This window comes from Pezoporus occidentalis, unplaced genomic scaffold (genome assembly GCF_034315485.1).
Source record: "Pezoporus occidentalis ecotype Australia unplaced genomic scaffold, CSIRO_AGI_Poc_V1 ctg769, whole genome shotgun sequence".
Lineage (NCBI taxonomy): Eukaryota > Metazoa > Chordata > Aves > Psittaciformes > Psittacidae > Pezoporus > Pezoporus occidentalis.
This window is the reverse complement of record NW_026916125.1, coordinates 1,077-27,182: the sequence shown is the minus strand read 5'-3', so window position 1 is coordinate 27,182 and position 26,106 is coordinate 1,077. Positions and strand designations below refer to the sequence as shown.

At 60.1% G+C, this 26,106-nt stretch overlaps 1 protein-coding gene across 1 annotated transcript; it reads right to left on the bottom strand.

Moving 5' to 3' along the window:
* Window positions 1–18: 18 nt before the first annotated feature.
* On the bottom strand, window positions 19–25,702 carry SMC1A (structural maintenance of chromosomes 1A; the record flags this gene model as incomplete). Its single annotated transcript, XM_062602433.1, has 22 exons — window positions 19–153; window positions 241–392; window positions 1,474–1,628; window positions 3,579–3,735; window positions 4,591–4,701; window positions 4,796–4,949; window positions 5,590–5,735; window positions 7,436–7,577; window positions 8,595–8,701; window positions 8,797–8,913; window positions 9,155–9,292; window positions 10,731–10,877; window positions 10,963–11,142; window positions 13,404–13,589; window positions 16,187–16,394; window positions 17,393–17,475; window positions 17,566–17,706; window positions 18,912–19,170; window positions 19,248–19,486; window positions 21,390–21,593; window positions 23,596–23,708; window positions 25,514–25,702. Coding segments are annotated over 22 exons (3,463 nt in total), but the record flags the coding sequence as incomplete, so codon positions are not given.
* Window positions 25,703–26,106: the final 404 nt, after the last annotated feature.

Below are 26,106 nucleotides of genomic sequence, written 5' to 3'. Positions count from 1 at the left end.
TCAATGGGACCGCCCCACATCTCTATCAATTGGAGCACCCCACATCCCATAGGGGGGGTGTCCCCCCCATCCCGGACCCCCACCTTGCCGATGTTGGTGTTGTCCAGCGCCGCGTCGATCTCATCCAGCACGAAGAATGGGGCTGGTTTATAGCTGGGGGGGGATGATGATGATGATGATGGGGGGGGGGACACCCCAAAAAGAGGGGGGGCATCAAAATGGGGGGGGGTTGGGCCTCACCTATGGATGGCAAAGAGCAGGGCGAGGGCAGCCACCGTCTTCTCCCCCCCCGAGAGGTTGTCCATGGGGCGGAAGCGCTTGCCGGGGGCCACGCAGTTGTAGTTGATGCCGTCCAGGTAGGGCTCCTCGGGGTTCTCGGGGCCCAGGAAGGCCTTGGGGGGGGGCAATGTGGGTCACTGGGGGGTGATGGGGATATGGGGGACATTGGGGTGATAGGGATATGGGGGGCATTGGGGGTGATGGGGACATGGGGGTGATGGGGACATGGGGGTGATGGGGACATGGGGGTGATGGGGATATGGGGGTGATGGGGACATGGGGAGCATTGAGGTGACGGGGACATGGGGGTGATGGGGATATGGGGGTGATGGGGACATGGGGAGCATTGAGATGATGGGGACATGGGGGTGATGGGGATATGGGGGTGATGGGGACATGGGGAGCATTGAGGTGACGGGGATATGGGGGTGATGGGACATGGGGGTGATGGGGATATGGGGGTGATGGGGACAAGGGGGTGATGGGGACATGGGGGTGATGGGACATGGGGAGCATTGAGGTGATGGGGATATGGGGGTGATGGACATGGGGGTGAGGGGGATATGGGGGTGATGGGGACATGGGGAGCATTGAGGTGACGGGGATATGGGGGTGATGGGACATGGGGGCACCAAGTGTGCAGGACCCTGGGCCAGGCTTGGGGTGGCCAGAAAAGGAACCCCAAGCCCTGTATAACCCCCCGTAACCCCTATGTAACCCCTATGTAACCTCTACATAACCCCTATGTAACCCCCATGTAAACCCCTATGTAACCCCCAACATAACCCCTATGTAACCCCCAACATAACCCCCATGTATCCCCCGATATAACCCCCTATGTAACCCTCTTTAGAACCCCTATGTAACCCCTACAGAACCCCCATGTATCCCCCTATATAACCCCCTATGTAACCCCCATGTATCCCCCTACATAACCCCTATGTAACCCTCTTTAGAACCCCTATATAATCCCCTATGTAACCCCTATGTAACCCCCATGTATCCCCCTACATAACCCCTATGTAACCCCCACGTATCCCCCTATATAACCCCCTATGTAACCCCCATGTATCCCCCTACATAACCCCTACGTGACCCCCATGTAACCCTCTTTAGAACCCCTATATAACCCCCTATGTAACCCCCACGTATCCCCCTACAGACCCCCCCTATTTTGGGGGGGCTGGCCCTGACCTGGGCGCTGCTGTTGCGGGACAAGGCCTTGTAGATCTCGTCGATGTTGGTGGCCACGGCCTCGAAGCAGGCGGTGAAGCGGTCGAAGCGCTCCTTCTTCATCTGCTCGAAGGCCTGCTTCGCCTTCTTGGCCCGCTTCCGGGCCGCCTCGAACTCTGCCCACACCGAGGAGGGGAGGGGGGGGGCATCAGTGGGGACATGGGGGGGCAATGGGGCAACGGGGGGGTCCCCCTGCCCAGCAGCACCGGTGGTACCCGCACCGGTATCGCTGCGTCGCCTAGTGAGACGTGCGCGGGGTCTGCCTGGTCTACCCCACCTCTGCCATCCCCGTGTCCCCCTGTATCCCCACATTCCCCAGTGTCCCCACATCCCTTCAATGTCCACATGTCCCTGTATCCCCATATCCCTATATCCAGTGTCCCCACAGCCATGTCCCCATGTCCCTGTATCCCCACATTCCTATAGCCAGTGTCTCCACATCCACGTTCCCATGTCCCTGTATCCCCACATTCCTATAGCCAGTGTCCCCACATCCCTTCAATGTCCACATGTCCCTGTATCCCCATATCCCTATATCCAGTGTCCCCACATCCACGTTCCCATGTCCCTGTATCCCCACATTCCTATAGGGAGTATCCCCACATCCACGTCCCCATGTCTCTGTAGCCCCACATTCCTATAGCCAGTGTCCCCACATCCTTTCAATGTCCCCATGTCCCTGTATCCCCACATTCCTATAGGGAGTATCCCCACATTCATGTCCCCATGTCTCTGTAGCCCCACATTCCTATATCCAGTGTCCCCACATCCATGTCCCCATGTCCCTGTATCCCCACATTCCTACAGCCAGTGTCCCCACATCAATGTCCCCATGTCCCTGTATCCCTACATTCCTATATCCAGTGTCCCCACATCCACATCCCCATGTCTCTCTATCCCTGGTATCCCCACATCCCCCTGTATCTCCTGTTGACACGTGCGCGGGGTCTGCCTGGTCTACCCCATCTCGGACATCCCTGTGTCTCCCTGTATCCCTCACATCCCTTCCATGTCCCTATGTCCCTGTATCCCTGATATCCCCATATTCCTATATCCAGTGTCCCCACATCCACGTCCCCATATCTCTGTATCCCTGGTATCCCCACATCCCCCTGTATCTCCTATTGACACATCCCCGGTGTCTGCCTCGTCTACCCCACCTCTGCCATCCCCATGTCCCTGTATCCTCACATCCCTTCCATGTCCCTATGTCCCTATATCCCTGATATCCCCATATCCCTATATCCCTATATCCAGTGTTGCCACATCCCATGTCCCCATGTCCCTGTATCCCCACATGCCCAGTGTCTGCCTGGTCTACCCCACCTCTGCCATCCCTGTATCCCCACATCCCTATATCAGTGTCCCATCTCCCTGCATCTCGACACATCCCCGGTGACTGCCTGGTCTACCCCTGTATCCCTCTATCCCTATGTGTATCCCCACATCCCTTCATCCTTGTATCCTCGCATCCCCATATCCCTTCATCCCTATATCCCCACATCCCTGTATCCCTATATCCCTCTATCCCCACATCTCTTCATCCCTGTATCCCCACATCGCTTCATCCTTGTATCCCTTCATCCCTGTATTCCTCTATCCCTGTATCCCCACATCCCTATATCAGTGTCCCCACATCTCCCTGCATCTTGACACATCCCCGGTGACTGCCTGGTCTACCCCTGTATCCCTTTATCCCTATGTATCCCCACATCCCTTCATCCTTGTATCCTCGCATCCCTGTATCCCTTCATCCCTATATCCCCGCACCCCTGTATCCCTATATCCCTCTATCCCCACATCTCTTCATCCCTGTATCCCCACATTGCTTCATCCTTGTATCCCTGTATCCCTTCATCCCTGTATTCCTCTATCCCTGTATCCCTACATCCCTATATCCCTCTATCCCCGCATCTCTTCATCCCTATACCCCTGCATCCCTGTACCACTGTATCCCCGTACCACTGTATCCCTCTATCCTTGCATCCCCGTAACACTGTATCCCCGTACCACTGTACCCCCGTATCCCCATATCCCTGTACCCCGTATCCCTGTCCCCCCCGCACCATCCGAGGTCTCCTGGAACTTGTCCCGGACGCTCTCCAGCTTCTCCATGGCCTTCATGTTGGGCGCGGCGATGCGCTGGAGCACGCTCTGCTGCTCCGTCAGCCGCTGCTGCAGCTGGTTCATCTCCTGCCGGATCTCCTCCTCGGCCTGCGCGTCCTGCAAGGGGGCGGGGCCTTGGGTGAGGGGGCGGGGCTCCGGTGAGGGGGCGGGGCTCTCGCTCGGCAGAGGGAGTGGCCTCAATGGAGGGGGCGTGTCTTACATTGAGGACTATGACTAAAGCCTCATAGGAGACGATGAGGGGCGTGGCCTTTGGCAAAGGGGGCGTGGCTTTCGCCTCCATTGTTGACTATGAATAAAGCCTTACGGGAGATGATGAGGGGCGTGGCTTCTGTCAAGGGGGCGTGGCTTTGGATTGGGAGCGGCTTCAATGCAGGGGGCGTGGCTTCTATTAAGGGGGCGTGCCTACCATTGATGACTAAGACTAAAGCCTTATAGGAGACGATGAGGGGCGTGGCTTCTATCAAGGGGGCGTGGCCTCCATCAGGGTGGTGTGGCTTTAGTCAGGGGGACTTTGTGCTTAAGGGGGTGGGGCCTGGGCACAGTGGGCAGGGCCTTGACTCCAGGGGGGCAGGGCTTGGTATGCTAATGAAATTAGGTGAGGAAAGTGGGAGGGGCCAGAAGGACGCAGGAGGAGCCAGAAGAAAGTAGGAGGAGCCAGAAAGAAGTGGGAGCGGTCAGAAAGAAGTGGGCGGGGTCAGAAGTGGGAGGGGCCAGTAGGGAGTGGGAGGGGCCAGTAGGGAGTAGGAGGAGCCTGAAGGGAGTAGGAGGAGCCTGAAGGGAGTAGGAGGAGCCTGAAGGGAGTAGGAGGAGCCTGAAGGGAGTAGGAGGAGCCTGAAGGGAGTAGGAGGGATGAGAAGGAAGTGGGTGGGGACAGAAGGAAGTGGGTGGGGACAGAAGGAAGTGGGAGGAGCCAGAAGGAAGTGGGCGTGGCCAGGAGTGGGCGTGGCACACCTTGAGCTCCTCGGGCAGGTCGCTGTAGTCGATCTCGATGAGCGCCTCGCGGGCGTAGAGGCTGGAGGAGCGCTGGGAGCTGCCCACGGCCTCCTCCCCTCCTGCACCTCCCTGCATTGGGGGGGGCACAGAGGACATAGGGGGGTGAGGGGGGGTCCCCAACCCCCTGTAACCCCCCCCTTTCCCCCCCCCCCCCAGCACCCACCTCCTCCTGGCTGATGTCGTCCATGGTGCCCTTGGAGAGGGGCAGTTTGATGTCCTGCATCTTGCAGGCCTGCAGCAGGTTGTGGCGGTCGCTGCGCTTCTGCTCCAGCTTCGTCTCGATGGCCGTCACCTCCTTCTGCAGGTGGGTCATCTCCCTGCGGGGCCAGGGCCGCCGCTAGCCACGCCCGTTCCCCCCCTTAGCCCCGCCTCCAAGGCCCCATACCCCTCCCATTTCCCTTTAGCTCCTCCCATTCCCCTTTTAACCCCACCCACAAGCCCCACAGCTCCTCCCAGAACCCATTAACCCCACCCACAAGCCCCATTGCCTCTCCAATTCCCCTTTAGCCCCTCCCATTTCCATTTAGCCCCACTCATTTTCATTTAGCCCCACCCACAAGCCCCATAACCCCTCCTATTCCCCTTTAGCCCCACCCCCAAGCCCCATAACCCCTCCCATTCCCCTTTAACCCCACCCACAAGCCCCGCAGCCCCTCCCAGAACCCATTAAGCCCACCTACAAGCCCCATAGCCCTTCCTGTTCCCCCTTAACCCCACCCACAAGCCCCACTGCCTCTCCAGGTCCCCTTTAGCCCCTCCCATTTCCATTTAGCCCCACCCATTTTCATTTAGCCCCACCCCCAAGCCCATAACCCCTCCCATTCCCTTTTAGCCCCACCCCCAAGCCCCACAGCCCCTCCCATTCCCCTTTAACCCCCCTTACCAGCCCCATAGCCCCTCCCATTCCCTTAGCCACGCCCCAATCGCACCAGCCCCTCCCCTTGGCCCCGCCCTCACTTGTTGGCCCCGCCCAGCTTCTTGCGGATCTCCTCCATCTCGTGGTTCTTGTCGTTCACCTCGGACTTCTTGGCCAGGTGCTGGTTCTTGAGGTCCTGCAGCTGCGCCATCGTCTCGTCGATGATCTTCATGTGCCGCTGCTCCTCCTGCGCCGCAGCCAGCCCATGATGAGCCCTCCAGCCCATAATGAGCCCTCCAGCCCATGATGAGCCCTCCAGACAGTAATGACTCCATCCAACCCATAATGAGCCCTCCAGCCCATAATGAGCCCTCCAGACCGTAATGACCCCCTCCAGCCCATAATGAGCCCTCCAGACCGTAATGACTCCATCCAACCCATAATGAGCCCTCCAGACCATCATGACCCTCTCCAGCCCATAATGAGCCCTCCAGCCCATAATGAGCCCTACAGCCCATAATGACCCTCTCCAGCCCATAATGAACCCTCCAGCCCATAATGAGCCCTCCAGACCGTAATGACTCCATCCAACCCATAATGAGCCCTCCAGACCATCATGACCCTCACCAGCCCATAATGAGCCCTCCAGACCATAATGACTCCATCCAGACCATCACAACCCCCCCCAGCCCATAATGACTCCATCTAGATCATAATGAGCCCCCCAGCCCATCATGACCCCCTCCAGACCATAATGACCCCATCCAGCCCATGACCCCTCCAGACCATAATGACCCCCTCCAGACCATAATGACCCCTCCAGCCCATAATGACTCCCTCCAGACCATAATGAACCCTCCAGACCATAATGACCCCTCCAGACCATAATGACCCCATCCAGCCCATCGACTCCTCCAGACCATAATGACTCCATCCAAACCATAATGACCCCCTCCAGACCATAATGACCCCTCCAAACCATAATGACCCCTCCAGACCATAATGACCCTCTCCAGACCATAATGACCCCTCCAGACCATAATGACCCCCTCCAGACCATAACCCCCTCCATCCAATAACCCCATTCCATAACCCCATCCCACAAGCCTCTTCCATCCCATAACCCCATCCCATCACCCCATCCATCCCATTCCCCTCCCCATCCCCATCCCCATTCCCATGGGATCAGGACCTTCTTGAGCTTCTCGATCTCGGCCTCGTCCTTGCGCACGCCCTGCTCCCCCCTGAGCTCCATCCATCCCGTTCCCATTCCCATCCATCCCATTCCCATTCCCGTTCCCATTCCCATTCCCATCCCCATCCCCATTCCCATGGGATCAGGACCTTCTTGAGCTTCTCGATCTCGGCCTCGTCCTTGCGCACGCCCTGCTCCCCCCTGAGCTCCATCCATCCCATTCCCGTTCCCATTCCCATCCATCCCATCCCCGTTCCCATTCCCATTCCCACGGGATCAGGACCTTCTTGAGCTTCTCGATCTCGGCCTCGTCCTTGCGCACGCCCTGCTCCCCCCTGAGCTCCATCCATCCCGTTCCCATTCCCATCCATCCCGTTCCCATTCCCATCCCCATTCCCCTCCATCCCATCCCCATTCCCATCCCCATTCCCACGGGATCAGGACCTTCTTGAGCTTCTCGATCTCGGCCTCGTCCTTGCGCACGCCCTGCTCCCCCCTGAGCTCCATCCATCCCATCCCCATTCCCATTCCCATCCCATCCATCCCATTCCCATTCCCATCCATCCCGTTCCCATTCCCATCCCCATTCCCATTCCCATTCCCACGGGATCAGGACCTTCTTGAGCTTCTCGATCTCGGCCTCGTCCTTGCGCACGCCCTGCTCCCCCCTGAGCTCCATCCATCCCGTTCCCATTCCCATTCCCATTCCCATTCCCATCCCCATTCCCACCCCATTCCCACGGGATCAGGACCTTCTTGAGCTTCTCGATCTCGGCCTCGTCCTTGCGCACGCCCTGCTCCCACATGGCCACCTTCTCCTGGTCCTCCCGCAGTTGGTTCCGCTCGAAGTCCAGCTGGATCCCCAGCCGCGTCTTCTGGTTCTCGAACTCCAGCCTGCAACGGGGGGGTCCCCAAGGTGATGGGGGGGGTCCCCAAAGTGATGGGAGGGGGCCCAAAGTGATGGGGGGGGGGCAAAGTGATGGGGGGGGTCCCCAAGGTGATGGGGGGGGGCCCAAAGTGATGGGGGGGCCCAAGGTGATGGGGGGGGGCCCCAAAGTGATGGGGGGGTCCTCAAGGTGATGGGGGGGGGGCAAAGTGATGGGGGGGGGTCCCCAAGGTGATGGGGGGGGGCCCAAAGTGATGGAGGGGGGGGGGGCAAAGTGATGGGGGGGGGGGGGCCAAGGTGATGGGGGGGGCCCAAAGTGATGGAGAGGGGAGACCCAAAGTGATGGGGAGGGGGGGCCCAAGGTGATGAGGGGGGCCAAAGTGATGGGGGGGGCCCAAGGTGATGGGGGGGGTCCCCAAGGTGATGGGGGGGGCAAAGTGATGGGGAGGGGGGCCCAAAGTGATGGAGAGGGGAGACCCAAAGTGATGAGGAGGGGGGGCCCAAGGTGATGGGGGGAGGCCCAAAGTGATGGGGGGGGTCCCCAAGGTGATGGGGGGGGCCCAAAGTGATGGGGGGGTCCCCAAGGTGATGGGGGGGTTGAGGGGGTTTAGGGGGGCCCTCAGGGGCTGGGGGGGTCCTCAAGGTGATGGGGGGGGTTTAGGGGGTGTCCTCAGAGTGATGGGGGAGGGTCCTCAGGGTGATGGGGGGGGTTTAGGGGGGTCCTCAAGGTGATATGGGGAGCTCAAGGGGTTCGGGGGGTTTTGGAGGGGTTCTCAAGGTCTTGGGGGGGTTTGGGGGGGTCCTCAACGTGCTGGGGGGGGGTCAAGGTCATGGGGGTCTCTTGGGGGGGGTTTCAAGGTCTTGGGAGGTGGGGTGGGTCCCTGTGTTCAGCGGCTGCCCCATGGCATCAGTGGGTACCCCACAGCCTGTGGCCAGGGCCAGGCTCTGCCCCATAGAGGTGGGGGGGGGGGGACATGCTTTGTAACACACCCCCCCCCCCCCCCCAGTTCTGGGGTGCCCCCCACCTCTTCTTGGCGATCTCGTTCTGTCTCTTGACCTTTTCCTCCTCGAATTCCCGGATGTTCCGGACCCCGATTTCCCGGCAAAACTCCTCAAAAACCTCATCCTCCACCTGGGGGAGGGACCCCAATGTCACCCCATGGGGACCCCCCACATCCCGGCCCCCCCATTTTACCCTATAGACACCGCCCCCTCCCATCCATCAACCTGGTTCATCTTCTCCTTGAGGTCCTTCATCTCCCGCTCCCGGCCCTGGATGATCCTTTTGATGTCATTGATGCGAGGCCCAAAATTGGCCAATTCGCTCTCAAGTTTTGACTTCTCCTGCATGAAAACGGGGGTTGGAGATGGCCACACCCCCCCCGCACCCCAAAATCCCCTTTTTTCACCCCAAAATCCACTTTTTCCATCCCAAAATCCCCACAAAACACCCCTTGGGTACCACTCGCACCCAACGCAACGAGCGCGGTCTTGGCTTGTAACAGCCAAAAAGAGCCCCAAAACGGGGTGAAATCCCCCCAAAAAAGGGGATCCCCTAAAATGCCCCCCTCTCCCCCGGGGGTACCTGGAGGTTGAGGGCCAGGTGCCGTGTTTTGGTCTGTTCCAGGTCGCTTTGGGAGTACTTGAGGCGCATTTGGAGGCCGTGGGCTTGGGACTGGACCTGGCGCAGCTCCGCTTCCTTCCGCTTGGCCTTCATCTGCTCCTGGGGGGGGGAAATGGGGTGGGGAATGGGGTGGATATGGGGGGGAATGGGGTGAATATGGGGGGGGAAAGGGGTTGATGGGGGAAATGGGGTGAATAAGGGGGTAAAAGGGGGTGAATGGGGGGAAAGGAGATGGATGGGGGGAATGGGGTGGATATGGGGGGGAAGGGATGGATAGGAAGAAGGGGTGAATGGAGGAAAAAGGCAATGGATGGGGGGAAAGGGGGATGGATGGGGGAGAAGGGGGATGGATGGGGGGAAAGGGGATGGATGGGGGGGAAAGGGGATGGATGGGGGGAGAAAGGGGATGGATGGGGGGAGAAAGGGGATGGAGAAAGGGGATGGATGGGGGGAGAAAGGGGATGGATGGGGGGAGAAAGGGGATGGATGGGGGGAGAAAGGGGATGGAGAAAGGGGATGGATGTGGGGAAAGGGGATGGATGAGGGAAAGGGGATGGATGAGGGAAAGGGGATGGATGGGGGGAAAGGGGATGGATGGGGGGGAAAGGGGATGGATGGGGGGAAAGGGGATGGATGGGGGGAAAGGGGATGGATGGGGGGAAAGGGGATGGATGGGGGGAAAGGGGATGGATGAGGGAAAGGGGATGGATGGGGGGAAAGGGGATGGATGGGGGGGAAAGGGGATGGATGGGGGGGAAAGGGGATGGATGGGGGGGAAAGGGGATGGATGGGGGGGAAAGGGGATGGATGGGGGGGAAAGGGGATGGATGGGGGGGAAAGGGGATGGATGGGGGGAGAAAGGGGATGGATGGGGGGAGAAAGGGGATGGATGGGGGGAGAAAGGGGATGGAGAAAGGGGATGGATGTGGGGAAAGGGGATGGATGAGGGAAAGGGGATGGATGGGGGGAAAGGGGATGGATGGGGGGAAAGGGGATGGATGGGGGGAGAAAGGGGATGGATGGGGGAGAAAGGGATGGATGGGGGGAGAAAAGGGATGGAGAAAAGGGGATGGATGGATGTGGGGAAAGGGGATGGATGGGGGGGAAAGGGGATGGATGGGGGGGAAAGGGGATGGATGGGGGGGAAAGGGGATGGATGGGGGGAGAAAGGGGATGGATGGGGGGAGAAAGGGGATGGATGGGGGGAAAGGGGATGGATGGGGGGGAAAGGGGATGGATGGGGGGAAGTAAATGGGGGGGGGAAGGGCATAGAGGGAAGGGGGATGAATTGGAGAGAAGACAAGGGGATGAATGGGGGCAGAAAGGGGATGAATGGGGATAGGAAAGGGGGGGGAAAGGGGATGGGAAAGGGGAAGCCCTCTGGGGTGCAAGAGGCTCCCCCAGAGCCTCATGGGCGCAGCCTTTGGGGTCCCCATTGGGTGCCTTTTGTGTGTGTGGGCGCTCCAGAAGCCCCCTTCACCCCAAGCCACATCCTTTTGGGGATGCAAAGGGGACCCCCCCCCCCCTTTTTCCCCACCTTGAGCTCCTCCGTCAGCCTCTCCTTCTTCTCCTTGAGCTTATCCACGGCCTTCTCGTCCCAGCGCCGCGCTTTGGCCTTCAGGTCGCTGGCCCCCCCCGAGATCACCCCCGACTTCTGGAACAAGGTCCCGTCCAGCGCCACCGTCTATGGGGATGCAAAGTGTGTGTGTGTGGGGGGGGTGAGGTTGGAAGGGTCCATTGTGGGGTGAAGGGGGGGGGGGTGGGTTTACCTTATGGCGCTGGTGGCCCCCGAAGGCGATGCGCCGCGCGTCCTCCACGTTGTCGCAGACGAGCGCGTTGCCGCAGGCGTATTGCAGGGCCTTCTTGATGTGGGGGGGCTCGTAGCGGATCACGTCGATCACCAGCTTGGCCCCCTTCAGCTCGCGGAGCTTCTCGTCAGTGGGTTTCACCTGGGGGGGTTGGGGGTCAGGAGGGAGCACCCCCCCCCCCCCCCGGCCCCGAAAGAATGGGGATGGGTAAAGGGAACTATAGGGGGTCAATGGGGGGAGCTGAGCATCAGGGGTGGATGGGAGGTTCATGGGGTTCAATGGGGACCCCCGAGCATCAGGGGTGGATGGGAGGTCCATGGGGCTCAGTGGGGACCCCCGAGCATCAGGGGTGGATGTGAGGTCCAAAGGGAGCCCCAAAACAATGGGGATGGGTAAGGGGACCATATGGTTCAATGGGGACCCCCAAATATCAGGGGTGGATGGGAGGTCCATGGGGCTCAGTGGGGACCCCTGAGCATCAGGGGTGGATGTGAGGTCCAAAGGGAGCCCCAAAACAATGGGGATGGGTAAGAGAACCAAGGGGGTTCAATGGGGGGAGCTGAGCATCAGGGGTGGATGGGAGGTCCAAAGGGACCCCCAGAACAATGGGGATGGGTAAGGGGACCATATGGTTCAATGGGGCCCCCCGAGCATCAGGGGTGGATGTGAGGTCCAAAGGGAGCCCCAAAACAATGGGGATGGGTAAGAGGACCAAGGGGATTCAATGGGGGGAGCTGAGCATCAGGGGTGGATGTGAGGTCCAAAGGGAGCCCCAAAACAATGGGGATGGGTAAGGGGACCATACAGTTCAATGGGGACCCCCAAACATCAGGGGTGGATGTGAGGTCCAAAGTGAGCCCCAAAACAATGGGGATGGGTAAGGGGACCATATGGTTCAATGGGGACCCCCAAACATCAGGGGTGGATGGGAGGTCCATGGGGTTCAATGGGGACCCCCGAGCATCAGGGGTGGATGTGAGGTCCAAAGGGAGCCCCAAAACAATGGGGATGGGTAAGAGGACCAAGAGGGTTCAATGGGGAGAGCTGAGCATCAGGGGTGGATGTGAGGTCCAAAGGGAGCCCCAAAACAATGGGGATGGGTAAGGGGACCATATGGTTCAATGGGGACCCCCAAACATCAGGGGTGGATGGGAGGTCCATGGGGCTCAGTGGGGACCCCCGAGCATCAGGGGTGGATGTGAGGTCCAAAGGGAGCCCCAAAACAATGGGGATGGGTAAGAGGACCAAGGGGGTTCAATGGGGGGAGCTGAGCATCAGGGGTGCATGTGAGGTCCATGGGGACCCCCAAAACAATGGGGATGGGTAAGAGGACCAAGGGGGTTCAATGGGGGGAGATGAGCATCAGGGGTGGATGCAAGGTCCAAAGGGAGCCCCAAAATAATGGGGATGGGTAAGAGGACCAAGGGGGTTCAATGGGGGGAGCTGAGCATCAGGGGTGCATGTGAGGTCCATGGGGACCCCCAAAACAATGGGGATGGGTAAGAGGACCAAGGGGGTTCAATGGGGGGAGCTGAGCATCAGGGGTGCATGTGAGATCCATGGGGACCCCCAAAACAATGGGGATGGGTAAGAGGACCAAGGGGGTTCAACGGGGGGAGCTGTGCATCAGGGGTGGATGTGAGGTCCAAAGTGAGCCCCAAAACAATGGGGATGGGTAAGGGGACCATATGGTTCAATGGGGACCCCCAAACATCAGGGGTGGATGGGAGGTCCATGGGGTTCAATGGGGCCCCCCGAGCATCAGGGGTGGATGTGAGGTCCATGGGGACCCCCAAAACAATGGGGATGGGTAAGAGGACCAAGGGGGTTCAATGGGGGGAGCTGAGCATCAGGGGTGGATGTGAGGTCCATGGGGCTCAGTGGGGACCCCCCATCACCAAGGGTGGATACGAAGCCCATGGGGTACAATGGGGACCCCCAAGCATCAAGGGTGGACATGAAGCCCATGGGGTACAATGGGGACCCCCAAGCATCAAGGGTGGATATGAAGCCCATGGGGTTCAATGGGGAGCCCCAAGCACCAGGGGTGGATGTGAGGTCCATGGGGACCCCCAAAACAATGGGGATGGGTAAAGGGGACCACTGGAGGTCAAGGGGGGGACCCGAGCATCAGGGGTGGATGTGAGGTCCATAGGGACCCCCAAAACAATGGGGATGGGTAAGGGGACCACTGGGGGTCAAGGGGGGGACCCAAGCATCAGGGGTGGATGTGAGGTCCATAGGGACCCCCAGAACAATGGGGATAGCGAAGGGGACCAAGGGGTTCAATGGGGACCCCCAAAACCCCTTTGTAAAACCCTAAGGGTTCAACAGAACCCTCCAGCTCCCTTTGTAGGACCCACAGTGTTCAATGGGGACTCCCCCCCCGCCCCAAACCCCACCTCCAGGTAGTCGAGGGGCAGGAAGGTCTCGGGCTCGCCGCGCTGCTCCTTGATGTACTGGATGCAATCCCTGCCCGTCTTCTCCGAGTCCACGATGATGGCATCCATGTTCTTGCCCAGCACCTTGGTGACGGCGATCTGGTACTTCTTCTGGGTGGGCTGGCACAGGTCGATGAGGCGCCCGTACTGCGGCACACGGGGGGGGGGGCACCCCCAAAATCAACCTCCAGGCACCCCACGGAAGGATAACGGGGGGGGGTGTTGGGAGGTTTTGTTCTGGGGGTCCCCATGGAAGGATGTAGGGAGCCCATATGGAGCCAGGCAGGGTGGGAAGGGGGATGCGGGGATGCTGGAGGGGTGCCTCCATCCGGTGATGGGGTTCAATGGGAACAGGGAACGTTTAGCTTGGATCTAAGGGGGGTTTGCCCCATGAGGACACTGGGATGGGTTGGATGGAGAAGGTTTGGGATGCTCCATCCCGGCCAGGTTGGAGCAAGGTGCCCATGGTTGGACCTGGATGATGCTGAGATCCTTCCAACCCAACCCATTCCATGAGGACACTGGGATGGGTTGGATGGAGAAGGTCCAAGGTGCCCATGGTTGGACCTGGATGATGCTCAGGTCATTCCCAACCCAACCCATTCCATGGCTCTATGAAGACACTGGGATGGGTTAAATGGAGCCAGTTTGGGATGCTCCATCCTGGCCAGGTTGGAGCAAGGTGCCCATGGTTGGACCTGGATGATGCTGAGGTCCTTCCAACCCAACCCATCCATGAGGACACTGGGATGGGTTGGATGGAGAAGGTCCAAGGTGCCCATGGTTGGACCTGGATGATGCTCAGATCCTTCCAACCCAACCCATTCCATGAGGACACTGGGATGGGTTGGATGGAGAAGGTCCAAGGTGCCCATGGTTGGACCTGGATGATGCTCAGGTCATTCCCAACCCAACCCATTCCATGACTCTATGAAGACACTGGGATGGGTTAAATGGAGCCAGTTTGGGATGCTCCATCCTGGTCAGGTTGGAGCAAGGTGCCCATGGTTGGACCTGGATGATGTTGAGGTCCTTCCAACCCAACCCATTCCATGAGGGCACTGGGATGGTTGGAAGGAGAAGGTCCAAGGTGCCCATGGTTGGACCTGGATGATGTTGAGGTCCTTCCAACCCAACCCATTCCATGAGGGCACTGGGATGGTTGGAAGGAGAAGGTCCAAGGTGCCCATGGTTGGACCTGGATGATGTTGAGGTCCTTCCAACCCAACCCATTCCATGAGGGCACTGGGATGGTTGGAAGGAGAAGGTCCAAGGTGCCCATGGTTGGACCTGGATGATGCTCAGGTCATTCCCAACCCAACCCATTCCATGACTCTATGAGGACACTGGGATGGGTTAAATGGAGCCAGTTTGGGATGCTCCATCCTGGCCAGGTTGGAGCAAGGTGCCCATGGTTGGACCTGGATGATGCTGAGGTCCTTCCAACCCAACGCATTCCATGAGGGCACTGGGATGGTTGGAAGGAGAAGGTCCAAGGTGCCCATGGTTGGACCTGGATGATGCTCAGGTCATTCCCAACCCAACCCATTCCATGACTCTATGAAGACACTAGGATGGGTTAAATGGAGCCAGTTTGGGATGCTCCATCCTGGCCAGGTTGGAGCAAGGTGCCCATGGTTGGACCTGGATGATGCTGAGGTCCTTCCAACCCAACGCATTCCATGAGGGCACTGGGATGGGTTGGAAGGAGAAGGTCCAAGGTGCCCATGGTTGGACCTGGATGATGCTCAGGTCATTCCCAACCCAACCCATTCCATGGCTCTATGAAGACACTGGGATGGGTTAAATGGAGCCAGTTTGGGATGCTCCATCCTGGCCAGGTTGGAGCAAGGTGCCCATGGTTGGACCTGGATGATGCTGAGGTCCTTCCAACCCAACCCATCCATGAGGACACTGGGATGGGTTGGATGGAGAAGGTCCAAGGTGCCCATCGTTGGACCTGGATGATGCTGAGATCCTTCCAACCCAACCCATTCCATGAGGACACTGGGATGGGTTGGATGGAGAAGGTCCAAGGTGCCCATAGTTGGACCTGGATGATGCTCAGGTCATTCCCAACCCAACCCATTCCATGACTCTATGAAGACACTGGGATGGGTTAAATGGAGCCAGTTTGGGATGCTCCATCCTGGTCAGGTTGGAGCAAGGTGCCCATGGTTGGACCTGGATGATGTTGAGGTCATTCCAACCCAACCCATTCCATGAGGGCACTGGGGATGGTTGGAAGGAGAAGGTCCAAGGTGCCCATGGTTGGACCTGGATGATGCTCAGGTCATTCCCAACCCAACCCATTCCATGACTCTATGAAGACACTAGGATGGGTTAAATGGAGCCAGTTTGGGATGCTCCATCCTGGCCAGGTTGGAGCAAGGTGCCCATGGTTGGACCTGGATGATGTTGAGGTCCTTCCAACCCAACCCATCCATGAGGACACTGGGATGGGTTGGAAGGAGAAGGTCCAAGGTGCCCATGGTTGGACCTGGATGATGTTGAGGTCCTTCCAACCCAACCCATTCCATGAGGGCACTGGGATGGTTGGATGGAGAAGGTCCAAGGTGCCCATGGTTGGACCTGGATGACGCTGAGATCCTTCCAACCCCATAGGAGACCCAAGCCAAGCGCTGGACCCGGAGGACGCTCCGCTCCTTCCCACCCCCTGGAAGCTGGGAAGACCCAAACCCAAAGGATCCAAGGGAGGGGGGGATCCCAGCTCCAGGCCTCACCACGGAGCCGGGGTAAAGCCTCTTGATGCTGTCCATGATCTCGGCCTTGCGCTGCTGGCGGCTGCTCTCCTGGCGGTCGATGCGGGCGTCCCCCAGCTGCTCCATCACTTGGTTGAGCTCCTTGTTGATCTCGTCGATGCGGCGCTTGGCCAGCTCCACCTCCTCCGTCAGCTCCCCCTCCAGGCGCTTCTGCTCCTCCAGGGACTGCCTGCAATGGGGTGGGGGGGAATGGGGAGAAGGATGAGCCCTGGGGACCGCTGCGGGCTTGGTGTTGGGCAGGGAGAAGGGATGGGGGATGCGGAGGGGATGGTGGCAAGGGGGTGGAGATGGAGGGGAAGGGATGGGAGAGACTTCAAGGGGTGTCCCAAGGGATGCAGATGGAGGGGAAGGGATGGGAGAGACCTCAAGGGGTGTCCCAAGGGATGCAGATGGAGGGGAAGGGATGGGAGAGACCTCAAGGGGTGTCCCAAGGGATGCAGATGGAGGGGAAGGGATGGGGGAGACCTCAAGGGGTGTCCCAAGGGATGGAGATGGAGGGGAAGGGATGGGAGAGACCTCAAGGGGTGTCCCAAGGGATGCAGATGGACGGGAAGGGATGGGAGAGACCTCAAGGGGTGTCCCAAGGGATGCAGATGGAGGGGAAGGGATGGGGGAGACCTCAAGGGGTGTCCCAAGGGATGCAGATGGAGGGGAAGGGATGGGAGAGACCTCAAGGGGTGTCCCAAGGGATGCAGATGGAGGGGAAGGGATGGGAGAGACCTCAAGGGGTGTCCCAAGGGATGCAGATGGAGGGGAAGGGATGGGGGAGACCTCAAGGGGTGTCCCAAGGGATGCAGATGGAGGGGAAGGGATGGGAGAGACCTCAAGGGATGGTCCCAAGGGATGCAGATGGAGGGAAAGGGATGGGGACACCTCAGGGATGGTGCCAAGGGATGGAGATGGAGGAAGAAGGATAGGGGAGACCTCAAGGGCTGTCCCAAGGGATGGAGGAACAGGGATGGGGCCCCCTTGAGACTGCCCCGAGGCCACCACGATGGGCTCCAAGCAATGGGACCACCTTGGAGCCCGCCCTGAGGCCACCACGATGGGCTCCAAGCAATGGGACCACCTTGGAGACCGCCCTGAGGCCACCACGATGGGCTCCAAGGGGTGAGGGCCACCTCGGGGGCCGCCCCATGGCCACCCTAAGGACCCCGTGGGGCTCACTTGCTGGTGCTGATGTACTCCTCGAGCTTCTCAATGCGCTTCTGGTTCTCCTCGATCTCCCGCAGCTTCTGCTTGATCTTGGCCTGAGGAGCAGAGGTTGGGGATGGAAGGGGGGGGACCACGGAAGTTGGGGTGGGGGGGATGGAGGCAATGGGATGGGGGTGGGAGCTCACCTCGGTCTCCACCTTCTTCCTCTCCTCCAGGTCCAAGCGGTCCTGGTCGGCTTTCTGGTCCCGGTTGAACTTCTCCAGCTCCTGGGCCAAGGTGGCCGCGCGTTTGCTGGCCTCCTCCTTGAGGCGGTGGTACTTCTTCACCTATGGGGTGGGAGTGGGACCGGGACCGGGGGTGGGACCGGCAGCGTGGCATGGGATGGGATCAGCATCGTGGGATGGGATCAGCATCGTGGCATGGGATCAGCATCGTGGCATGGGATCAGCATCGTGGCATGGGCATCATGAGATGAGATCAGCATCATGGGATGGGCATCATGGGATGGGATCAGCATCGTGGGATGGGCATCATGGGATGGGATCAGCATCACGGCATGGGCATCATGGGATGGGATCAGCATCATGGCATGGGCATCATGAGATGGGATCAGCATCATGGCATGGGCATCACGGGATGGGCATCATGGGATGGGATCAGCATCATGGGATGGGCATCATGGGATGGGATCAGCATCATGGGATGGGCATCATGAGATGGGATCAGCATCACGGCATGGGCATCACGGGATGGGCATCGTGGGATGGGATCAGCATCATGGGATGGGCATCATGGGATGGGATCAGCATCATGGGATGGGCATCATGAGATGGGATCAGCATCATGGGATGGGCATCATGGGATGGGATCAGCATCGTGGGATGGGCATCATGGGATGGGATCAGCATCGTGGGATGGGCATCATGGGATGGGATCAGCATCATGGGATGGGCATCATGGGATGGGATCAGCATCGTGGGATGGGCATCATGGGATGGGATCAGCATCACAGCATGGGCATCATGGGATGGGATCAGCATCATGGGATGGGATCAGCATCACGGCATGGGCATCATGGGATGGGATCAGCATCATGGGATGGGCATCATGAGATGGGATCAGCATCGCGGCATGGGCATCATGGGATGGGCCCAGCATCATGGGATGGGCCCAGCATCATGGGATGGGATCAGCATCGTGGGATGGGCATCATGGGATGGGCCCAGCATCATGGGATGGGATCAGCATCATGGGATGGGACCGGCATCATGGGATGGGACCGGCATCATGGGATGGGCATCAAGGAACGGGATCAGCATCATGGGATGGGAGTGGCATCATGGGATGGGAGTGGCATCATGGGATGGGCATCACAGGATGGGATCAGCATCATGGAATGGGATCGAGATCATGGGATGGGACCGCCATCGTGGGATGGGCATCGTGGGATGGGACCAGCACCATGGGATGGGACCGGGACCATGGGATGGGACCAGCACCCCCGCATGGCGCCCATCGGGATGAACCCTACCTGGTTCTCCTCCAAGGTGAGGTCCCGGCCTTGGCTCTGGCTCTCCTCTTCCATCCTCTCCTCGAATTCCTGCCGGGCTTTCTCCACGGACACCATCTCCTTCTCCAGCTCATCCATGTCCCCCTTGCGCTTCTTGTACTGCTTCTGCGCGTTCTGCAGCGACTTCTTGGCCGCTTCCAGCTTCTTGATCTTATGGGACGTGTTCTCCTTGGCCTTGATGTACTGAGGCCGCTTCTGGTTGAGCTCCGAGTCCTTCTCCCTATGGAACCCCCCCCCCCGTTGGTGATGGGCTCCAGGAGGGACCCATGGGGCCGTGCCCATTGCGCTGCTCCTCACTTGATCTCCTTCTCGATCTGCTGCTGCTCCCGCATCATCTTGCCCAGCTCCTTCTTGCGGTCCTTGAGCTCGTCCTCCACCTTGTCCATCCTCTTCTTGTCCTTGTCGATCTCCCGGTTCTTGGAAGCCAATTCCTTGTGGAGCTTCTCGATCTCGGCTTCGTTGTGGTAGAGCTTGAAGAGCTGGAGCTGGACCTGGGCCCTCACCACCTCGTCCTTGAGGCGCTGGTAGCGGTCGGCCTAGAGGGGAGCAAAGGGAGAGGGATGGAGGGGATGGAGGAGCTAAAGGGAGAGGGATGCAGGGATGGGGACCAAAGGGATGGAGGGATGGAGGGGATGAAGGAGCTAAAGGGAGAGGGATGCAAGGATGGGGACCAAAGGGATGGAGGGATGGAGGGGATGAAGGAGCTAAAGGGAGAGGGATGCAGGGATGGGGACCAAAGGGATGGAGGGGATGGAGGAGCTAAAGGGAGAGGGATGCAGGGATGGGGACCAAAGGGAGGGGATGGAGGAGATGAAGGAGCTAAAGGGAGAGGGATGGAGGGATGGGGACCAAAGGTATGGAGGGGATGGAGGAGCTAAAGAGAAAGAGATGCAGGGATGGGGACCAAAGGGATGGAGGGATGGAGACCAAAGGGAAAGGGATGGAGGGGATGGAGGAGCTAAAGGGAGAGGGATGCAGGGATGGGGACCAAAGGGATGGAGACCAAAGGGATGGAGACCAAAGGGATGGAGACCAAAGGGATGGAGACCAAAGGGATGGAGGGATGGAGGGGATGAAGGAGCTAAAGGGAGAGGGATGCAGGGATGGGGACCAAAGGGATGGAGGGATGGAGACCAAAGGGAAAGGGATGGAGGGGATGAAGGAGCTAAAGGGAGAGGGATGCAGGGATGGGGACCAAAGGGATGGAGAGATGGAGACCAAAGGGAAAGGGATGGAGGAATGGGGAACAAATGGAAGGGATGGAGAAATGGGGAGCAAAAGGAAGGGATGGAGGGATGGGGAGCAAAGGGAAAGGGATGCAGGAATGGGGGACCAAAGGGATGGAGGAATGGAGACCAAAGGGAGGGGATGGGGGACCAAAAGAAAGGGATGGAGAGCAAAGGGAGAGGATGGAGAGATGGGGACCAAAGGGAGGGGATGAAGGACCAAAGGGAAGGGATGAAGGAGGAGGAGGGATGGGGGTGCAAGGGGAGGGGATGGAGGAATGGGGACCAAAGGGAAGGGATGGAGGGGACCAAAGGGAGGGGATGGAGGGGACCAAAGGGAGGGGATGGAGGGGACCAAAGGGAAGGGATGGAGGGGACCAAAGGGAAGGGATGGAGGGGACCAAAGGGAAGGGATGGAGGGGACCAAAGGGAAGGGATGGAAGGGACCAAAGGGAAGGGATGGAAGGGACCAAAGGGAAGGGATGAAGTAGGAGGAGGGATGGGGGTGCAAGGGGAGGGGATGGAGGAATGGGGACCAAAGGGAAGGGATGGAGGGGACCAAAGGGAGGGGATGGAGGGGACCAAAGGGAAGGGATGGAGGGGACCAAAGGGAAGGGATGGAGGGGACCAAAGGGAAGGGATGGAGGGGACCAAAGGGAAGGGATGGAGGGGACCAAAGGGAAGGGATGGAGGGGACCAAAGGGAAGGGATGGAGGGGACCAAAGGGAAGGGATGGAGGGGACCAAAGGGAAGGGATGGAGGGGACCAAAGGGAAGGGATGGAGGGAACCAAAGGGAAGGGAACGAGGACCAAAGGGAGGGGATGGAGGGGACCAAAGGGAAGGGATGGAGGGGACCAAAGGGAGGGGATGGAGGGGACCAAAGGGAGGGGATGGAGGGGACCAAAGGGAGGGGATGGAGGGGACCAAAGGGAGGGGATGGAGGGGACCATAGGGAAGGGATGGAGGGGACCAAAGGGAGGGGATGGAGGGGACCAAATGGAAGGGACGAGGACCAAAGGGAGGGGATGGAGGGGACCAAAGGGAGGGGATGGAGGGGACCAAAGGGAGGGGATGGAGGGGACCAAAGGGAGGGGATGGAGGGGACCAAAGGGAGGGGATGGAGGGGACCAAAGGGAGGGGATGGAGGGGACGCGAGCACCGCGAAGGAGCCCCATAAAGCCCCGAAATGAGCCCAAAGGCCCCCCCCAGCACCTCCTCCTTCTCCTGCTTGGCCTCCTTGCGCTCGGCGGCGATGTTCTTCTTGCGGTGGTAGTTGAACTGCGTGTCCTCCTCGGCCTTCACCATCTCCTTCTTCCTCTTGTCGTACTCGAGGGCCAGCTCCCCCGAGCGGCTGATCTCCTCGAAGAGCGCCGTGCGCTCCTTGGGGTTCTTCATGGCGATGGACTCCACGGCGCCCTGGGGGGCAGCCCCATAGCGTCGGTGGGGTGGGGACACACACATGGGGGGCAGCCCCATAGCGGTAATGGAACACACACACACATGGGGGCAGCCCCATAAGCGTCGGTGGGGTGGGGACACACACACATGGGGGGCAGCCCCATAGCGTCGGGGAGGTGGGGACACACACACGGGGGGCAGCCCCATAGCATCGGTGGGGTGGGGACACGCACATGGGGGGCAGCCCCATAGCGGCAATGGACACACACACACACACACACGAGGAGCAACCCCATAGCGGCGGTGGGGTGGACACACACACACATGGGGGGCGGCCCCATAGCATCAGTGGGGTGGGGGGGACGACAGACACATGGGGGACAACCCCATAGTGGCAATGGGGGGGGGGACATGGCAGGCAGCCCCATAGCAGCAACCCCCTTGAACCCCCCCATAACCTCCTTGAACCCCTCCATAACCTCCCTGTACACCCCCATAACCCCCCTGTACCCCTCCCAAACCCCCTTCAGCCCCCCCAAAACCCCCTTGAAACCCCCATAACCCCCATCTACACCCCCCAAACCCCCTTGAACCCATCCATAACCCCCTTGACCCCCCCCCATAACCCCGCGGTACCCGCCCATAACCCCCAGGTACCCTTCCCAAACCCCCTTGAACCCCCAAAAACCCCCTTGAACCCCCCCAAACCCCACATCAACACCCCCAAACCCCCCTTAAAGGCCCCTAAACCCCCTTGAACCCATCCATAACCCCCCCATAACCCCGCAGTACCCCCCCCATAACCCCCAGGTACCCTTCCCAAACCCCCTTGAACCCCCCCAAAACCCCCTTGAACCCCCCCAAACCCCACATCTACACCCCCAAACCCCCCTTAAAGGCCCCTAAACCCCCTTGAACCCATCCATAAGCCCCTTCAAGCCCCTCATAACCCCCTGGTACCCCACTCAAACCCCCTTGAACCCCCCCCAAACCCCACACCTACACCCCCAAACCCCCCTTAAAGGCCCCTAAACCCACTTGAACCCATCCATAACCCCCCGTACCCCTCCCAAACCCCCCTATAACCCCCTTGAACCCCCCAAAACCCCCTTAAACCCACCCATTACCCCCTTAACCCCCCCCATAACCCCCATCTACACCCCCAACCACCCCTGAACCCATCCATAAACCCCATCTACAACCCCAAAAGCCCCCCGAAACCACCCTAACCCCCCACCAACACCCCAAAAGCCACTTGAACCCATCCATAAGCCCCTTCAAGCCCCCCATAACCCCTTGGTACCCCACTCAAACCCCCTTGAACCCCCCCCAAACCCCACAACTACACCACCAAACCCCCCTTAAAGGCCCCTAAACCCCCTTGAACCCATCCATAACCCCCCGTACCCCTCCCAACCCCCCCTATAACCCCCTTGAACCCCCCAAAACCCCACATCTACACCCCCAACCCCCCCCTTAAAGCCCCCATAACCCCCTTGAACCCCCCCATAGCCCCTTTAACCCCCCCCGAATCCCCCCGTACCCCTCCCAAACCCCCTTGAACCCCCCCATAGCCCCTTTAAACACCCCCGAATCGCCCCTGTACCCCTCCCAAACCCCCTTGAACCCCCCCATAGCCCCTTTACACCCCCACGAATCCCCCCTGTACCCTTCCCAAACCCCCTTGAACCCCCCCATAGCCCCTTTAAACCCCCCCGTACCCCTCCCAAACCCCCTTGAACCCCCCCATAGCCCCTTTAAACCCCCCCAAATCGCCCCGTACCCCTCCCAAACCCCCTTGAACCCCCCCATAGCCCCTTTAAACCCCCCCCAAATCCCCCCGTACCCCTCCCAAACCCCCTTGAACCCCCCCATAGCCCCTTTAAACCCCCCCAAATCCCCCCGTACCCCTCCCAAACCCCCTTGAACCCCCCCATAGCCCCTTTAAACCCCCCCAAATCCCCCCTGTACCCCTCCCAAACCCCCTTGACCCCCCCTGGAGCCCCCCCGTGCCCCCCACCTGGAAGACGAGGAAGTTGCGGGCCTTGATGAGGATGCCGAGCCGCTCCAGCTCCTCGCTGTACTCGCTCAGCTGCACCACGCGGTTGTTGATCTTGTACTCGGAGGAGCTGCCTGGGGGGGGGGGGGAGATGGAACAGCCCAAAGGGGGACCCCCCCCCAAAGGTGAACCCCCCCCAAAAGGGAGATCCCCCCCCCAAAGGGGGAACCCCCAAAGTGGGAACGTCCCAAAGGGGAAACCCCCAAAGTGAGACCCCCTCCAAAGGGGAAACCCCCAAAGTGAGAGCCCCCCCCCCCAAACTGAGACCTCCTCCAAAAGGGAGAACCCCCAAAGTGAGAGCCCCCCCCCCAAAGGGGAACCCCCCCCAAAAGGGAGATCCCCCCCCAAAGGGGGAACCCCCAAAGTGGGAACGTCCCAAAGGGGAAACCCCCAAAGTGAGACCCCCCCCCCCAAACTGAGACCTCCTCCAAAAGGGAGAACCCCCAAAGTGAGAGGCCCCCCCAAAGTGAGAGCCCCCCCAAAAGGGGAACCTCCCCAAAGTAAAAGAACCCCAAAGCGGAACACCCCCAACTGGAACCTGCCCCCCAACGTGAGCCCCCCCAAAGTGGAACTACCCCAACGTGAGCCCCCCCCCCCCAAAGTTGAACCCCCCCAAACAGCATCCCCCCAAGTGCCCCTCCCCCCAAACTGCCCCCCCAAAAGCCTCCCCCAAACTGGCCCCCAACGTGCCCCCCCCCCCCCCCAGACTGGAACTGCCCCAAAGTGCCCCCCTCCCCAGACTGAAATCCCCCCAAGTGCCCCCCAATAAATTGGACCCCCCCAAACTGCCCCCCCCAATTTGAACCCCCCAAACTGCACCCTCCAAGTGCCCCCCCCAAAGTGCAGCCCCCAAACTGCCCCCCATAAATTTGAACCCCCCCCAACTGCCCACCGCCCCCCAGACTGGAACCCACCCAAAGTGCCCCCCCCCCCCCCCAACTGGAACTCCCCCAAGTGACCCCCCCATAAATTGGACCCCCCCAAACTGCCCCCCCCAAAGTGCCCCCCAAGTGCCTTCCCTAAGTGGCCCCCCATAAATTGGACCCCCCAAACTGCCCCCCCCAAACTGCCCCCCAAGTGCCTTCCCTAAGTGCCCCCCCATAAATTGGCCCCCCCAAACTGCCCCCCCCAAAGTGCCTTCCCTAAGTGCCCCCCCATAAGTTGGCCCCCTCCAAAGTGCCCCCCAAGTTCCCCCCCCCAAATTGCCTTCCCTAAGTGCCCCCCCATAAATTGCCCCCCCCAAACTGCCCCCCAAGTGCCTTCCCTAAGTGCCCCCCATAAATTGGACCCCCCCAAACTGCCCCCCAAGTTCCCCCCCAAAGTGCCTTCCCTAAGTGCCCCCCCATAAATTGGACCCCCCCAAACTGCCCCCCCAAACTGCCCCCCAAGTGCCTTCCCTAAGTGCCCCCCCATAAATTGGACCCCCCAAACTGCCCCCCCAACTGCCCCCCAAGTGCCTTCCCTAAGTGCCCCCCCATAAATTGGCCCCCCCAAACTGCCCCCCAAAGTGCCTTCCCTAAGTGCCCCCCCATAAATTGGACCCCCCAAACTGCCCCCCCAAAGTGCCCCCCATAAATTGGACCCCCCAAAACCGGCCCCCCAAGTTCCCCCCCCAAAGTGCCTTCCCTAAGTGCCCCCTGATAAATTGGACCCCCCAAACTGCCCCCCTAGTGCCTTCCCTAAGTGCCCCCCCAAACTGCCCCCCCAAAGTGCCCCCCAAGTGCCTTCCCTAAGTGCCCCCCCATAAATTGGACCCCCCAAACTGCCCCCAAAGTGCCTTCCCTAAGTGCCCCCCCATAAACTGGACCCCCCAAACTGCCCCCCCAGTGCCTTCCCTAAGTGCCCCCCCCCATAAATTGCCCCCCCCCCCCCCGCTCACCCACGATGACCCTGGCGAAGGTGCGGTCCTCGGCCCCCTCCTCCCCATAGACCATGCTGACCAGGGCCCGCGTGGCCGCCGGCTTCCCCACGGGGGCGCCGTGGATGAGGTCCCGCAGCGTCTTCACCCGCAGGTTGCTCGTCTTCTCCCCCAGCACGAAGCTGATGGCGTCCATGAGGTTGGATTTACCTGGGAACGGGGGGGAGGGATGGGAGGGGGAATTCCCGACGGCTGGAATGGGGATGGGGGGGAGGAGGGATGGGGATACCCAAGGGATGGGGATGGGGAGGGAGGGGATGGGGATACCCAAGGGATGGGATGGGGATGGGGATACCCAAGGGATGGGGAGGGAGGGGATGGGGATACCCAAGGGAGGGGGAGGGAGGGGATGGGGATACCCAAGGGATGGGATGGGGATGGAGGGGATGGGGATACCCAAGGGATGGGGAGGGAGGGGATGGGGATACCCAAGGAATGGGGAGGGAGGGGATGGGGATACCCAAGGGATGGGATGGGGATACCCAAGGGATGGGATGGGGATACCCAAGGGATGGGATGGGGATGGGGAGGGAGGGGGAGGGATGGGATGCGGA